Source organism: Cydia splendana, chromosome 16, assembly GCF_910591565.1.
Source record: "Cydia splendana chromosome 16, ilCydSple1.2, whole genome shotgun sequence".
Taxonomy (NCBI): domain Eukaryota; kingdom Metazoa; phylum Arthropoda; class Insecta; order Lepidoptera; family Tortricidae; genus Cydia; species Cydia splendana.
In genome coordinates this window covers 9,830,869-9,848,142 of record NC_085975.1, presented here as the reverse complement: position 1 = coordinate 9,848,142, position 17,274 = coordinate 9,830,869, and the positions used below count along the sequence as shown (strand labels likewise).

The 17,274-nt window shown below is 38.3% G+C and overlaps 2 protein-coding genes across 2 annotated transcripts; both read right to left on the bottom strand.

Moving 5' to 3' along the window:
- Nucleotides 1–8,352: 8,352 nt before the first annotated feature.
- LOC134798008 (ribonuclease kappa-B-like) lies at nucleotides 8,353–13,521 on the bottom strand. Its single transcript, XM_063770341.1, has 4 exons — nucleotides 13,462–13,521; nucleotides 11,071–11,231; nucleotides 10,750–10,801; nucleotides 8,353–8,537 (listed from the first exon to the last, which is right to left on the bottom strand). The coding sequence occupies exons 1-4, from the start codon at nucleotides 13,519–13,521 to the stop codon at nucleotides 8,355–8,357; spliced, it is 456 nt and encodes a 151-aa protein (XP_063626411.1). The 3' UTR covers nucleotides 8,353–8,354.
- Nucleotides 13,522–14,402: 881 nt separating this feature from the next.
- LOC134798267 (ribonuclease kappa) lies at nucleotides 14,403–17,017 on the bottom strand. The gene is made up of 3 exons (XM_063770659.1): nucleotides 16,855–17,017; nucleotides 16,652–16,774; nucleotides 14,403–15,427 (listed from the first exon to the last, which is right to left on the bottom strand). Exons 1-3 carry the CDS (start codon nucleotides 16,927–16,929, stop codon nucleotides 15,326–15,328), a joined length of 300 nt encoding a protein of 99 aa, XP_063626729.1. The 5' UTR covers nucleotides 16,930–17,017; the 3' UTR covers nucleotides 14,403–15,325.
- Between the last annotated feature and the right edge of the window lie 257 nt (nucleotides 17,018–17,274).

Here is a 17,274-nt window from a genome sequence, read left to right as displayed (position 1 = left end):
GCAAACCACCTTGGTGCATCAATGTCAGAGTGAAAACTTGTCAAAAAACTGTTTAAGGCCTAGTATGTATAAGTTACTCTATGGCAGTGGTTCCTAACCTGGGGGTATTTACCCCCGTGGGGGTAAACCTGTTATTTTGCGGGGGTAATAAGCTGACCTAATATCAGATTCCCTAGTTAGTCATAGGGGTGACCGAACTGAAAAGGTTAGGAACCACTGCTCTATGGTTTACTAAACAAATTAATGCTGCTCTTTGGCGGCAGAACATGGCAGTAATAGTCTCTATTGTAACAGTGCGGTTTGTTATTTTAACCATGCTTCCAAATTCACACATTCAGTTTTGTTTTTCAGATGGGCTGAAAACAAAATCATCTAGCACCAGCTTAGAAGAATCAATCTCACTGCGTACAAAAATCAAGCGGCTACGTACGGAGATATTAAGGTTACAGAAAAAATCTAAGTCATTTGCAGCGAGGCTGGCAAATGCCGAAGACCTCACAACCAATCCTGCATTCCAGGATATTGTAAATAACATGACAAAACCAGCGCGACTATTTATGCAGATGCAGCAGCAAGCGAAAAAAACACCAAAAGGACGACGCTTCACTGTTGAAGAAAAGGTGCTATCATTAACCGTATACAAAAAGTCATAAATATTTTACGTTGCCATCTACAAAAGCTATGAAGCGCTTATCTGGGCCAGATAAAACTTAGACCGGGGATAAACCCTATAATTTTCAAAAAAAATAAGGAAACTGTTGCGAAGCAAAACCTATCTGACAGATTATGCAGCCTCATGTTCGACGAGATGTCTTTAAAACCGCAGGTTTCTTATAATGCGCAAAAGGATAGAATGGAAGTCTTTGCTTGCAACCGTGACAAGGCGTTTGCGGACCACGCCTTAGTATTTATGGTAAAAGTAATGAAACATAATTTTAAGCAACCGATTGCCTACTATTTTACGACAGGTTTGCAGAAAAAGGAATTTAAAAAAAAATATTGTGGATGTTATCAAACACGCACAAAAATCCGGTCTCATAATCGTGAACACTGTTTGTGATCAGAGCCAAGTAAATGTTGGAGCCATCAGGGAACTAGTAAATGACACAAAAAAAGAAAATAAACAGCTAGGTACAGAAGGAGTCACCATATGAACACTTTAAAATAAATGGCAAAAACATTATCCATATTTATGACACTCCCCATTTAATGAAGGGACTCAGGAATAATTTACTTTCCAAGGACATGCGCTACGTCACAAACGGGCAAGAGAAAATAGTGATGTGGCAATATTATGAAATGTTATATGCCTCCGACCTAACATATAGAGAACTACGGCTAGTGGACAAGTTGACCGAAGAGCATGTTAATCGACAAAAAAAAATCAAAAATGCGAGTCATATTAGCGACCCAATTATTTAGCCTGTACAGTTGGTGCAGATCAGTTAATCGCATATTATGTGGTAAAATAAATTATAATGATGACGAAGACGAAACTAAACGTGCAGCACAATCATATTACAACAAACATAAACATTACAAAAATAAATAAATAAATTGAGTTGGCACTGGTATAACGCATATTTTTAGGCTCTATTAGGTATTCGTAGTAAATTGTCTTATTAACATGTATTTTCTTGTGTGTGAATGCTTTTTCACCACACGCTTTCTTTTCTATTATTTACCAAAAATTGTACTTTCCTAGCGATAATGTGGTGTAAAACATGTATTACTCTAGGCAGCAAAGTTTGCTGGCTTCTCGTGACTCTGCAACGCTCAAGATTCCACTTTTTAAATCTCTCTATACACTAGTAATTTTGGAATATTTCGCATGTTTTGACCTCGATATAAGCACGAGAGGTAAACAACAAGTTTGCTTCTTTACGAGTACACTTATTCTATTGTCTCTGTTACTATTTTCCCTACACTTATTGTATTACTTACGCTATCAACAAAATGAAAGTAATAAACATATTTACTTTAATATTCTGTTTTTTTTCTATTCCATTATTGATAACATTAACGTTTTCCACATAATGTTACGTCTTATCTTATCTTATTGTTTTCGGGGGCCCTTGCGGATACGCTTCGACCCATAGGGATACAATGTTAGGTCTACTTGGGCGGTTTACAAGTACATTTTTTGTTTGACTTCTTGTAAACAATTACAGTTATTTGTTACAAGAAACCAATCAAAAAATGGACTTGTAAACCGACCAAGTAGACCTAATATTATGTGGGACGAAAGTACACATATGGATGCATATGTAGTTGTACACGCACACATACATACTTAGTTTCGGAGGAGAATCAGAGATGGCGCTTTCAAATGAGTTTCCATAAAATGCTTCAAGAGGGCTCTCTTTACCTATATTACTTACTTTACTCTTTGATGTAAACATTGCTTTGTCTAGTTTCGTGTGAATTATTATTAGACTGCAATAATCATGCCGAAAGTTTTAGATTTTACAGAGAAAAAGTTGTAAATAGTGTATATAGTTATTTATTGGAAAAATAACGTGCGGGAGAGAAATTTCTTCCATTAGAAAACATAACGAAATTACCACCTGAATTGACGGGTAAGTTTCAAACTTATGGACAAATGTCACTATAGTCAGGTCGTCACGATTTGGTTGATGTCTTGTAATAATTTGATTTGTGTATTAGGTGTATCGCATGCATCGGTATCACGGATTGCTAGCGAAGGGCGTAAGGGCGGAATTAAATTAAACGACCAAACCTAAAAAAAAGAAAACAAAAAAAGAAAATAGATTTGGATGATTTTGATTTATGTGTCATACGTCGTAAAATTCACGAATTTTATAGCGTAAAAACCGAAGAAACATCCAAACATCAAACTTCGCACTTATTAAAGTTGTCGGAATAAAACAAAAATCATCTGCCAATTTCCATTGTCCCCACTATACAAATTGTTGCTATATAAAATTCAAAACGAGCGCCCTCTTGACAATACTCCCAAAGTTCTGGTTTACCTATACAAGCATATACACGTAAGTCTATGTTGCTCTGTGGTCTGTGACCGATTAATCCGTCTTTGGCGTTGGACCTGCGGTGTGGATATATCGGTCATTGGCGTCCAAAAGGTTAAGGCACAGTAAGGTGGTGGTACTAGTGCTCGACATGCTAATGCCCAATAGATGACACCCAGATGTCACCTCTATTGACAATGACTTAGATTTCAAGATGACATGTACTGGGACCGCACCGAGCACCAGTACCACCACCTTATGTTATGTATAAGTTACTCTAAGGTTTACTAGAGGCTCTAGTGCTGCACTCTGGTGGCAGAACATTGCAGTTGTTTTTATAGGTGTTAGAATCAGCATTTATTTTGATGTCCCTGTCCGGCCCGGCTGCCCCCACATGGTGGGGCCATGTGTTTATTTTTAAGTGAAAACTTCTTTAGCGGCGCTGTGCACTTTTTGTGATGGGGAAAACAGGTTAAACTCGCGACAGGTCACGTGACCGTAAGATTTGTAATACGTACGGACACGTGACCTGATCGAAAAACTGTTACAATATCATTGAGTTTTCATTCACTTCTGCCGGCACTCCCGGAGTGCAACCCGTTGTTTTTTAGGAATCCATGCTTCCACTATAGGTTCAACTTCAACTTCAAAGTGGAAGCACACTTGAACGTGTGACTTTGTCATATGATTTTGTATGGGGACAGTGAACGTGTTAATTGCGTAGGGTTACCAGATACAAATTTAGAATTTCCTGCCAAAATTCCTAATTTCCGAATATTTTTCCTGACATTCATATTTTTGACGACGACTGTGTGGCTAGCCGTTACTGATGGCCACCCGATTGAGCCGATAGCCGCATTTTTTTATTTTAAGTTTTATTAAATTTATTATTTGTATTGATTTAAGTAAATAAAAAGGTACTTTATAAAAAAGTCTATCAATTCAAAAAAATCCTGACATTTTCGTGTTCCGTCCCCATTCCTGACAAAAGGCCAAAATTCCTGACATGTCAGGAAAATTCCTGTTATCTGGTAACCCTTGCGACTGGCTTGGGCTGAACCTAGGTCTATAATTTAGAATGAATTAATCTGGTAAGTTAGGGCTATACTAGAAAGGACGAACAAAAGACATTGAAGGCATTGGGAAATTCAGCTGTCCTTTTAATATATTATGGCCCCTGTACACAATGGGCCAGCGCCGGCCACTCCAAGGGACGCAGCCATGCGGTAGAATGAGAAAGCAATATCACTTGCTCCCTCTAACGCATAAATGCGTCCCCCAGACCGGCCCACGCTGGCCCATTGTGTACAGGGGCCTTTAGATGGATATCAAAACATAGTTATAGTCCAGTTTTAGTCGCTTAACACAGACGTCACAGACCAAAACAAACAGAGTATTATGCTCTGGTTTCCTAGGATAGGGGTGCCGTCATATAGCGGCCGTCTCCATACAAATACTACGACATCCATATTTAGCCGTATTATTTAGTATGGAGACGGTCGCTATATGACGGCAACGCTATCGTAGGAAAACCGATCTTAAGAGCCAACGGGAGTGGTCATTTCTCCATACAAACGTACTCCGTGGTTTTTGAAGCTAGAGCAATGATTTTTTCAACACAGATTAATATTGTCAATATCTGTGTCGGACCGTTTTGCTTTTTTTGATATTTTTGTTTTTTAAGGCGCTAGAGCCCTTCAAAAATGGCCAAAATGGCCTAATTGACTATGCCGCAATGAGAGGCGTGGCATTCAATACTGATATCAATTAGCCAAAAAAGCAAAACGGTCCGACACAGATAATTTCATAATCATTTAGATTTCCAAATTTGGTTACGATTGGTTAAGTTTTGGAGGAGGAAACAGAGGAGTACGAAACCTCGATTTTTGAGATTTTTACGCAGGATTTTTCGCCTTGTCCTTATCGCACTACTTTTAGGTGCTGCTTCCGTTAGCGAGACGGGTATATTTACCTAAAATATTTAAAACTCAGCTCCGTCTTAAGTGTGTGGTTTGCAGATGATAAAAAAAATACCGGATATAATAAATTAGCGCTATTTAATCAATACATTATTTTAGATTAGTACATAGGAGCAAATAATACGTTACAGCAAGTGTGGTACCTAAGGCCAAGCGCGCACCACGACTTTTTGTCGCGCGATAATTTAGTCGCAGAAATGTAACGTATGTGTTTATATGGCAGTGCGCGCATATGCGACAAAAAAATCGCAGCGATTTTAAAATTGTGATTTGTCACATTTTTCCGCGACTGCTCGCGACGCGATTGTCGCAAAGTGAATTGCGGCATACGGAGTTGTATGGCCCCGCGCGCCGGAACCTGCTGCTGAAGACGCTAGATGTTGACCATTTAATTATGAAAATAGAAGGAGATCACCTTTGTGGTATAAATACTCAAAGTCATACAGCGATCACATATTAAAGACAACGTTTCATGACAAACGACTGGTACGAAATCCATGTTGAGAATGAAAAAACCGCGACTTTTTCATCGCAGTGCGCGCAGTGAATTTTCTGCGATATATTACAGCGCGATTCTAAAATCGTGTCGCAAAAACTAAAATCGTGGTGCGCGCTTAGGCTAACTTAGCTATAAAACACACCTATCTATGTTTGCCCTCCGGCCGGAAAGCGTCAACATTCGGTCCGCTGCATTGACATATCTGGACTGGCCTTACGGGCACTAAAATGTAGTGTCCGACCGAAGGTTCGGTTTCGGCCAGTTTCGGCCAAAAAATCATGTTTCGGCTGGAGTTTCGGTTTCGGCCAAAAACCGGCCGAACCTTTCGGCCGGGCCGAAACTTACGAAATGGTACTTCGGACAAAGACCATGTTGGGGAATAAGTAGGACAACAATATGAATACCTACATATACTGATTCATGTATAGGTACAGAAATTAAATGGTTTATTATAAAATACAATTCCGGTCGACGTTGCACTGGACGGTCGACGCAGTCTTAAGAGGCTGTCAATACCTATAACGCGCACACTGTCTAATTGTATCGGAGTGAATGAGATAGCACTGTCGCATGTTACTGGGCCCTGGGCAAGAGAATAATAAGAAAACTCATCATCTTCCTCGCGTGATACCGGAATTTTTGCCGAGTCGTGGCAATGGGAATGGGAGCCTGGGGTCCAATTGACAACTAATCCGCCCAATCCAATCCAATTGATAACTAGTTCGCCTTTGTACTAATGACGAATGTTATTTTTCCTGTTTTGTTTTGATTTTTGTACAATAAAGTGTTTTACTACTACTCCTACTAATCCCAAGAATTGGCGTAGGCACTAGTTTTTACGAAAGCGACTGCCATCAGACTGATATTCTAACCCAGAGAGTAAACTAGGCCTTATCGGGACTAGTCCGGCTTCCTCACGAGTACTCACGACATTAGAACCGTTTAATGGTGATTTTAAGCAGGGCCGGATTAAGCATGTCGGGGCCCCCAGTATCAGGTCGGCCCGAGTCGAACGATGTCTTTTTCGCTCTTATTCACTCACTTATTCAGTCATTTTCCTACATACCTCTAATGGCAAATTTTAAGCGAGGCTAAAGGCTACGCTCAACTAGTGCTGCAAAGTTGATTTTCTCAATAGTTTATATTTTGCGAGGCTGAACAGCTGACAATTGATTAAAACGAAGAAAAAACTCTTAAAAATGTCCCTAGTACAGTTCATCATACGAATGCTCGACCTTAGTTAGCCTCACTTTTTACCTCAATTTACCATTGGTTTGTGTTCCACATGTCATCTACATCAGCTTAGCATTTAGCCTCGCTGCGCCATGCTCGGCCTGCGGTCTCGCGTTTTAATACAATGGACATTGGTTGGAGTCTGTGCTCAACTACTTATCCTGAAGCCTGAAGCACGGCTTTAACTTCGCATGAAAGTTCGCCTGACTGGGGAACTTCGGACTATTAGGCCCAGTTGAAGATCGGTACCCGGCCTTGCGATATTTGTCAACAAAAAATTTCGCGCTCGCTGCGCTCGCGTTTATGGTTGATTTTTTAGTTGACCCTATATCTACATGTTAGTTTGACTGGTGAATGAATAGAGTTAGACCAAGAAAATTCTACAATGATTTTGATAGCAGTGCAACTAGTGCAAATGTTATTTATACGTCATAATTTAATAGAAGTTTTGACGTTAAAATAATACTTGCACTGCGTGTGTTATCAAAATCGTTGCAGAATTATCTTGGTCTAACTCTAGTAATTTTCTTAAAAAACTTAAGTAACATCAATTTCAAGGACATTGGGTGTTGACCGCCCCATAATATGTGTGTAAAAGCGGTTTTATGACATTTTTTCAACGATTTTAACAAATCTACAAAAGGTTCGGTTTCGGTTTCGGTTTCGGCCGAAACTAGAGCCAAAGCCGAACATTCGGTTTCGGTTTCGGCAAAAAAACATGTTTCGGTCGGACACTACTAAAATGGTACTAGTTCAGCGGTGTTACTCACGAATTCGAGCCAATCGTGCAGCCTAAAGCAACTAGATGCGACCAATCGCGCTCGTGATAAGAACTCATCAACCAATCGTGTGCGTGATGCGAACTCATCAACCAATCGCGTTGTAGCGATGTCACACCGTTGTCTGGCCCCATTCATGCCCCATTCGTATTGCCCGAAAGGCCAGTCCTGAGATATATACGTCAATGGTCCGCTGTACGAAACGAAGTTGCCGCATTCCGACTCCGACGAGTGGAAAATTCTTAGTAGATTAACTAGCCCACACTCCGAAAAAACCTCATACCTAAACATTAAGTACAAATAAAATTCCTTTTTATGGACATTATTATTATATAAAATTTGTTTATTATAGTAAAGCCCGCTCGGCGCGACTCCTCGATTCGCGCACGAGTGTGGAGGGGGCTTAAAAAAACGAATAATGCTGTAATGGCGCAATCACACTGTCTCGTTTGCCGCAAGCAAATTGCAAAAAATATCGGTTGTGTGATTGCACCATAAGGCCCCATGTAGCCCTCATTCACACGGGCGCTTTTACAACGCGCGTTAAAAAAGCGCTTGAATCTGTCCGCACTCTAAATTCGAATTAACGACCAACGCTTAAAGTTGAAAATCCAACAACGCTTGATAAAAAGCGCCACCGCCACCGTGTGAACAAATACACAATTGTATCCATTTGTGTCATTCAAACGCTTTTTTAACGCGCGTTGCAAAAGCTCTCGTGTATATGGGACCTAAAAGATATGGCCAGAGCTATAACCGCGAAAATCGAAGTTACTCAATTGCGGGTATTTTTCTCTGCCACTCTTAATGAGAGTAAAAGAGAAAGATCCCCGCAATTTGCGAATTTCGATTTTAGCGGTAGGCCCCCAGGTTCCTACGTGATCTTTTTCTTTTGCTTCTCCGTTAACTCAACAACTTCGAATGTGCAGCTCAACGTGTCATCCAGCAGCTTAGCCTCTTTTAGTTTTGCGTTTTTCTTCGCCTTGGAGATGCACAGCAACGATAAGCCCAGTATCACCACGTAAATAAAAGAGGCGATGAAGCAGTTTACCGACACCTAGAAAATGCAGCATTTAACGTTTGTTTCAAATGACGTGGGGCACGTACATGGTCTCGTATAACATAATGGTAATAGTAAGTACCTAGATCGTCACAGAATACAACGGCCACTTGTAAGGGTATATTTGTAATTGGAATCCTTTTCTAGGGTTTCGTAGTCACCTAGAAACCCTTATAGTTTCGTCATGTCTGTCTGTCCGTCCCAGGCTTTGCTCCGTGATCGTTAGTGCTATATAAAAAGCTGCAATTTGGCATGGATACATAAGTCATGCATTGCGACAGAACGGTAAAATAAATATAGCGAACATGATCGGTCTGGTCGGTTGCTTATTACTTATTGCAAAAAATCTTCTTTTCGTAGTAAAAAGACGTAGGTAAGTACAAAGCACTGCAAATACTGCCTTATGATACATACTAAAAGCCCCCGTTTGGCCTATTTTGACAGAATGGTACCTAACTACGAAACCCTACACTGAGCATGGCCCGACATGCTCTTGGCCGATTTTTTTTCATGATACGATCATCAACCTTGCCGTTAGTTTAAAAGTTTCAGTGTACAAACTGAGTGGACGGACTGAGCGTCCGTCCGACCAGGGGGCCGATTTTTGAAATTCGACCGCTCGATTTCGTGCATTTCATTCAATAATATCTCCGCTACTAGGCATTTAAATTCTACTAATAGAATTGAAAACGAGTGGTCAATACCACTCGATTCCAAATTTCTATCGCTCGTATTTCAAAAATTAGCATTTCGCCGTTTTCCACCGATTTTCGAGTGACGAAATCGAGCGATCGAATTTCAAAAATCGCCCCCCTGGTCCGACGGACGCTCAGGCCCCATTCGCACAACAGCTTAAAAAGCGTTGCGTTAAAACCCGACGTTGGCGCTTTTTTACCGTTTCTAATATTTGTTATATTTGTGTTCATATGAACGCTTAAAAATCACTTGTGAGTCGTACTGCCACGTACGCATCTCAGCAAAGCCATACTTTATTTGCTATTACGACGTATTATTTGAATATAGCTTGAAGAATATTTCAGGAATTAGTAAGCATAAGTTGACATTTTTAAGGTGAAACCAGGGACCGTTACCGGTATTCTGACTACTGAGGTATAACCGGTTATATTGAATTTCGGTATTTATTTCGCTAAAGCTCCGAATAGAGGTATAACAATACCGGTATTCAAGAATATTATTGATTTAGCCAGTTGACAACGAATACCTCAATTTGATATTTTATTCCTAAAGCCATTACCGGTAATCCTGTCACTGTCAGTGTCAACATACTCGAATGTTTATTTCTGCAAAAATGTGTGGTGTTTTGACGTATCGTTTAAATGTAAGAATATTTTGCACTTTGAAAGATTAGGTAATTTGATATAATGCGACAAAGAGCTATGAAGGCCGAGCGTTTTTTTATACAGGACGTTAATAGAGTTAGACCAAGAGAAGTCTGCAACGATTTTGATAGCACACGCAGTTATTTTGTTATTTACGATACAAGTGCCAAAAAGTAGGAAATTCGCAAAGAGTGGCGATAAATTAAAACACGACCGAATGGATTGTACAATTATTACAGTAGCCCTTTAAATTTTCGACAAACGCACGTACCTACACAATACGTACGTTTGTCGAAAATTGAACCTACCATATACCATACCATATGTCATATGTACCTACTGAAAAACATTGCACAATACACGTGCGAAAAGAGAATTCGCAACTGGTGTCGAATAAATTTTCGTTTAGATCTCGATTGAAAGTAGACAGGGGGTAATTTTTGTATGAAAAAGAAGGAAGTGCCGGTTTCGAAAATGATGACCATTTACTACTACATACTACAAGAATCCTAATTAAAACATAAGGTCTTAGGTAGAGATGCCACGAATATTCGGCAACTATTCGGTATTCGGCCTATTCTGCCAATTTGCCGAATATTCGGCCGAATACCGAATATCTGTTGCACCTACCCAAAAAGAAAAAGAAGATTACACAAAAAAATAACCAAAAACTAGGTATATTTAATATTTAAAATGTAGGTATTCTTGGAAAGTAGTTTTTGAACATTTGTTGATTACAAAATATTTTATTTTTATCATGGGTCTGATTTGATTGACTCTAACTACATTCATTCGTTCTGTTCAACATAAAAATATATCTTAGCCAACATTGTGCTTTGTTGGCGAACAGTTTTCATAATAATTGTGACTGGAAATGTTCGCATGTCATGCCGAATGATCGGTCGCCCAATATTCGGTATTCTGCCGAGAAAGAGAATTTGGCCGAATATTCGGTATTCACTATTCACTATTCGGGGCATCTCTAGTCTTAGGTCTCTAGGTAGGTCTTATAGTGGTAACACTATTACGTTTGTTCAAAACTATCGTAGTCAAGAATGCTTTGCTAAGCCCCCCATTCACACTCCTAGCCGGACTACAAGGTAGAAGTGTGAATGGGGGGCTACGTTACCTATTTAAGTCCCATTGCACTCTTGTATGATAACTTGATAAGTTATTTCGTATTATGAAACAATATGAATTCATTGAAAATAAGATGAATTTGTGACATACGTACCTGTTTATAGTTTTTTTTCGTGTGTTTTATAAAGTCTTGGGTGTCTTCGAACTCATGCGCTTCAGTATCCTCGATTAAACTTAGGGATTCAACCCTGTATAATATGCCCATTATAGACTGCAATATAATAATAAGCTTTAGTTGAACCTCTACAATATTTTTGTAGTTTCTTAGACTTCCCGAACCCTTCCGTTTAGCAATATACTCACACATACCATACTGGCACCAGGGCTCGGAACCGGTGTTTTTGTAAAACCGGAAATAGCCCAATATTTTAAATGATTTTATGCTCTTTACTGAATCATGTATTTAGTTAACAACTTCGTATTATTAGATTGTCCATTAAAAATTAAATAATAAACCAAAGAACGAAAAAAAAACGTCATAATACCGGTATTTTTTGTACTTATGAAGAAAAAACTGGTTCCGAGTCTTGACTGGCACTTATGATATAAAACTTAGAGGATATAGCCAGGCGTGGCTCACTCCGCGATTTCGTCGCTTTGCTACAGGTAGCTAAAAGTACATCCGTTCCGCCTAGGGCTTCCAAATACCGGACTTCTTTCAATACCGGTATTAATACCGAAACTGTCTTTATCAATACCGGGATCCCGGGATCCCGGTATTGACTATAAATGGCTTAAAAAATTTAAGTTTTTTTTTTAAAGGCTTACTTTTACACCAGATATGTATGTCCTTAGCTTAGGATATTAAACCAAAATCGCCATCTGCAATAATTATGTGAACCCTCCAGGTTGGCAATCATTTTATCCGCCTTGTTGACTTCACAAGTCACATTTTTAGTTCAACCTAATAATCAGCCAATAAATATTCTTTGGCACCAATAATTCGTATGCCATTACAATTAATTTCTTTCTACTTTTTGATAAAATTTTAATAACTAATTATATTAAGGGGCTACCCGACATTTTTGACAAGTTTTGAATCGAATCTCCTATTTTTTCTAAAAAAAAAACACTTTTCGTATCTAGTTTGCAGTGAAGAATCTTACAATTACATGTACGAAATCTAAATATTTGGGTTCGTATTTGACGTCTCGAGAAACATGTCCAGGGTTTTCATTTTAAACTAATTAACACAAAAGTTATGGCCAGAAAACCAGTTTTTAAGCTAAAATTGTTCAACTTTGATGCCAAATATCTCGAAGGCGATGAACTTTGAAGTAAATATAGGATACTAAACTACAAAACCTAATTCAAGACCAAAAAAAGTAAGACAATGTTGCCACTGCAATAATTTGTTTGTAAAATAGTAAATTCCTTTTGATAAATAATCATGCTAAGATAATTAATTTATTAGTAATTTTACTCCTGCGATTTAAAAAAGTACTTTTATATACTTATTTTTGCATAAATACAAGACGCGCTAGTAAAAAGTGGCAACATTTTCTTACTTTTTTTGGTCTTGAATTACGTTTTGCAGTATATATTGCTTCAAGCTGTTGCTGTTAATATAATAAGCTACAAAAAACATTAGAAAACTAAGGGATTCAGATCGAAGGTCATTCGCGTGGGGTAGCCCCTTAATATATCCTGAACATCAGAATTCATCACCAAATATTTATCTAACGCATATGCACAGATCTTGTTTCAATGAAATGATCTTCTTTAATTAAATTGGCAAGTTATCTTCTTGATACAGCCGAATTTGACCATTTTAATAGATTTTAAACGTTATAATAGGCACATTTTCCTTGTTTTTGAAAATACCGGGATCCCGGTATTTCATTAAACAATACCGGTATTGAAAAATCTGTTTAAACAGACGGGATCCCGGTGTTTCGGGATCCCGGGATCCCGGTATTGGAAGCCCTAGTTCCGCCCCAATCTTGGGGAAAGCCATAAGCCGCGCGTGGCGCTGTCGCCACCTAGCGGCCGTATCTGTGCTGATCGTAACAGACGCGTTTTGTTAGAGAGTGACGGCTCGATTCGGGAAATTAATTAGAGAGTAACTAGATACGATATAGTAAAGATATGTGACGTTTCACGGCAAAAGGTACCTTATGGCGGCTGGCGCTTACGTCGTATAGTGCCGCAATAATATTGGAGCGGTACCTTTATCCGTGGGACGTCACATATCTTTACTATATCATATGAATCATATCTATTAGTTAATCTCTAATACATTTCCCGAATCGCGCCGTAAGTCTTCTGTGCCTAGTACTAAATAGTACTATTATTTATTCTGTGATATAGCCAAATGGTTAATATCCTCTAATCTAAGGTATAAAATCACCAAATCCGATTTACTAATGCGCCCGATGGAATTTTAAAGCCGTGTAGTTTATATTTAAAAATGCAAGAACCTGTGTTTTTTAGCTACTTACCAGTTGGATTATGCCCCAAATACTCAAGCACATATAACAAACGCCACAAAATTGAAGCATTTTGAAAATAACGTTCGCGTTGTTGCAAACGTAGCGATTATATTATCTTTGTTGTTGCTTCTCTGGCAAAGAGTATAATAATATATGTATAGTAATTCTCTGGCAATTTTTCTTTTTGACAACTTTGTGGCTATTTTGTGACATGTAGCAAAATTGATATTTTTTGCAAATAGAATACTGGCACGTCGTGAGTAAAATTAGGAAAAGAAGCAAGAAGTTTTAATAGTTAAGTAGTTTTATTTGACTTATTTGTTCAAGAGGGCGAAGATAGCTGTTTAGCTGTGACGAATGCTAATCTCAAGTCCTCAGTCCTCACACTCAGATACGGCTACTGTTTCTACTACCTTACGGTACCATTTCATAAAACACGCCATTCGCCATACACCGCACGCCTAACGAAATACGCTACACGTCACACGCCAACGCGCGGGTTACATGCTTAGAATCTGTCTGGTTCGGAAAGAGAAGAGTCGTGGAATGTATGGGGCCCAATATATTCCACGATTCTTCTCTTTCCAAACAGACTCTTCATGCGTCATGTGCAAGAAAGAGTATTATATTTAAACTGAACATTCCTTCTGTGCTAGAGAATGGAACATATAGGTGATATAGGCCCTATATAAATACATAATAATATAATATATATATTATAATAGCCTAAGGTGTATTCGGGTATTACCGAATGTCGGATAATTCCGAAATTCAGATGAAAATCACCCTTAATTCCATCATAATAAAAGTCTCTTTCGGAATTATCCGACAGTTTTCGACATTCGGAATTACCCGAGTAAACCTTATATATATTAAATATATATAGGCTCTACAAATATATCAACAATCCTTATCTAAACAAATAATAAAAAATAAAAATACACAAGACATCTAACATTAATATCTTTATTCAAGAAAAACTAAGCCTTTCATAATGTACAATGTATATTTGTTATGTACAATTTAACAGCAATAAGGAGTAATAATACTTATTATAATATCCTTCCACAAGTTTGCCATGTTGATTTAAATGATTTCGAAGAATGGATTTTCTTTTTAAATAAATTATTTGATGAATTATAAATTGTTAAACGTTTGAGACTATACAATAGAACATTTCCAAGAAACAAAAGAACATTTCCACTTAAAGGGTACCTATCATTTATATTCATTAGAAATTATGATATTACAATTTGGTGTAAGTATAATGCTCTGACATCACGGGTGTCTTTGAATTGTAAAACATTTCAAAATGAGTTTTTTTCTACACCTCTGACTATGTTTACAAGATTCAAATACTCATTCAATAAATTATTAATGGAATGGAGTTGCTAAGAGCAGTTATGCAACACATGTCTGTGTTTCTAGAATTCACTATTGGAGTTGAATGTCTGTCACCAATGTGAACTATAGAAACCAGGGCTCGGAACCGGTTTTTAAATCTCAAAATAGCCCAATATTTTTAATAATTTTAAGCTCTTTCCGTAGGACTGAATCATGTATTCAGGCAATGACTTCGTATTATTAGATTGACCCATAAAAACTGAAATAATTGGAAAGAACGTAATAATACCGGTATTTTTTGTATTATGGGGCTGTCGGGCGACCGCTGTGACCGCTGTCCGCTGCTCCGCGCCCCGCGCCCGCGCTCGTCCTGCCTAGCTAGACTGGTTTGCTTGAGGTTGGTGCGCACTGCATGTAGCGATGCGCGTACGCTGCCTATGAATTTATATGCGCCCATAGTATGAAGAAAAAACCGGTTCCGAGCCTTCATAGAAACATCAGTGATAACACTTTCACACCAATATTGTATTTACATGCTAACTGATGAACGGTTGTTCATCCAGAATTGGTGTCCAGAGATGACCAGCGTGATTACATAGAGCAGAGCCGCAATCCAGCAGTTGTATGCATTCTGAAAATTTACATTTACTTTTATTAGGCTTTACAAACATTTTTAAGAACTGAACTAAGAACCAATAAATTATTTTTTTACTTGGGAATTCGGATAGATTTAACCTCCTAAGACCCAAGGTCCTACCTATAGTTTGATCAAATTTAAATCCTATTCAAATGGAACAGAGTATCATTTGCTTTATTTCGTTCTATTTTCCAATAATGCAAAATAAACTCTATTTCCTACACAAGTTCAAATTTCAGTGGCGAATTTTTCAATTTTTCATTTGTATGGCTGGGCGTTAGGAGGGTAAACCAAATTGTAGTTTCAGTGACAGAATGCACCATTATGAATTTAAGTTTTTCAAACTTTGTGCAGTTAGCTTAGACATACTATACATTGTTATGAACTTCAATCAGTAGTGCAATAATTATTTTACAGAAAAAACCAAAGGAACATGACAATATTTTTTTTGTGGTTTTAAAATATACTTTTGCTCCAGTTAGCCTGCAGCTTTTAAGGAGCCATAGCCAAATATAGTTTGTCAAAGGACTGTCTCATTTGAATCATAGACAGAGAGAATCATACTATCTTTGTCTTACACTAGTACTAGCACCCAAAAGAAAAGGATGAGTATAGTTTTCCTGGTTCTTACTGACTGACAAATTGGTTTGACCAACCAACCAACAACAAGAACTAAGTTAAGAAAAAAATTATAGCTTCCCTTCCAACAACCTTCCAGTTTACCACAAATATTGTTAATCTAATAGTGTTAATAGGGAGTTTTACTGCAATGTTCTGCCGTCAGAGTGCAGCACCAGTGAACATAGTAAACCATAGAGTAACTTATACATACTAAGCCTTAAACAGTTTTTTGAGAAGATTTCACTATGACATTGATGCATCAAGGTGGTTTGTTTACAGGTGGCCTACAGCGAAACTTCATTATCTGCCTCTCTATCAATCGAATAGGCAAGAATGATAGAGAGGCAGAAACCGAATTTTTGTTTTCGTGTTTCGCGGTAGGCCCTGTGATTATGCTAGTGACGCCCTCTACGCAGAGTTTTGCGTAATATTACCTATTGTGTAAAAAAATTGTCACATGATTATTTTGTTGGGTACATTATTTTGAGGATGAGGATCTATATATATCGCCGTCCTAAAAAAATCCTGAATAAGAATTTTTGCAGACAAACGAATAGTTTTACGTCTACAGTCAAATGGATTGGAATTAGGGCTCACCTGATCATATCCAGTTTCCACTTCTGCAAGGAAATGCTCAATGCTACTATGAGCTCCCTCTTCAACGGGAAGATCTTCCAATAAGGCTACTGCTCTGATATAATAGAAAACGCCCATCAGAGTCTGAAACATTCAAGATTAGGTTGAGATCATGGCCAACATGTTCACAAGGATAAAACATCAAACTTAATTCATCTACTTACCAACTGGATGATCCCCCACACGCTCAATACAAGCCCACATAGGGACAGTTTAGGGCCGCAGATTGTGAAGCCCATTTTGCTCGTTATTTAGGATTTACGAACAAATATACGGGAATTATCGACCAATACCTGTCAGCTAGTGTCAAAAGTGGATGTTCTCTCACATGATCTGAAATTGTCCATGGTTTACGGTAAATAGCATAGAAGTGTCTATGAATCTTAAGCGCATGTTACATACATCTTAAGTTGGCACGAGACGAGGCCTCAGTAGCTCAGCCAGTAGCCAATACTCTTTCACACTTACGACTTGAGCTATTAAGAGAGAAAGAGCAAGCATATCCCTTATCGGCAGTCTGTGTTATCGGCTAATCTTGCCTCAAGCGAGTGCTGCGAGTGTACAAAAGGTCTTACAATAAAAAA

Coding starts and splice junctions, on each gene's coding strand:
- LOC134798008 (XM_063770341.1), bottom strand. CDS start 13,521: ATGCTTCAATTTTGTGGCGTTTGTTATATGTGCTTGAGTATTTGGGGC. Junction 11,232..13,461: donor TTTGGGGCATAATCCAACTG/GTAAGTAGCTAA, acceptor ATTATATTGCAG/TCTATAATGGGCATATTATA. Junction 10,802..11,070: donor ATTTTCAATGAATTCATATT/GTTTCATAATAC, acceptor CTTTCTCGGCAG/AATACCGAATATTGGGCGAC.
- LOC134798267 (XM_063770659.1), bottom strand. CDS start 16,929: ATGGGCTTCACAATCTGCGGCCCTAAACTGTCCCTATGTGGGCTTGTA. Junction 16,775..16,854: donor TGTGGGGGATCATCCAGTTG/GTAAGTAGATGA, acceptor TGAATGTTTCAG/ACTCTGATGGGCGTTTTCTA. Junction 15,428..16,651: donor TGGAAACTGGATATGATCAG/GTGAGCCCTAAT, acceptor GTAAATTTTCAG/AATGCATACAACTGCTGGAT.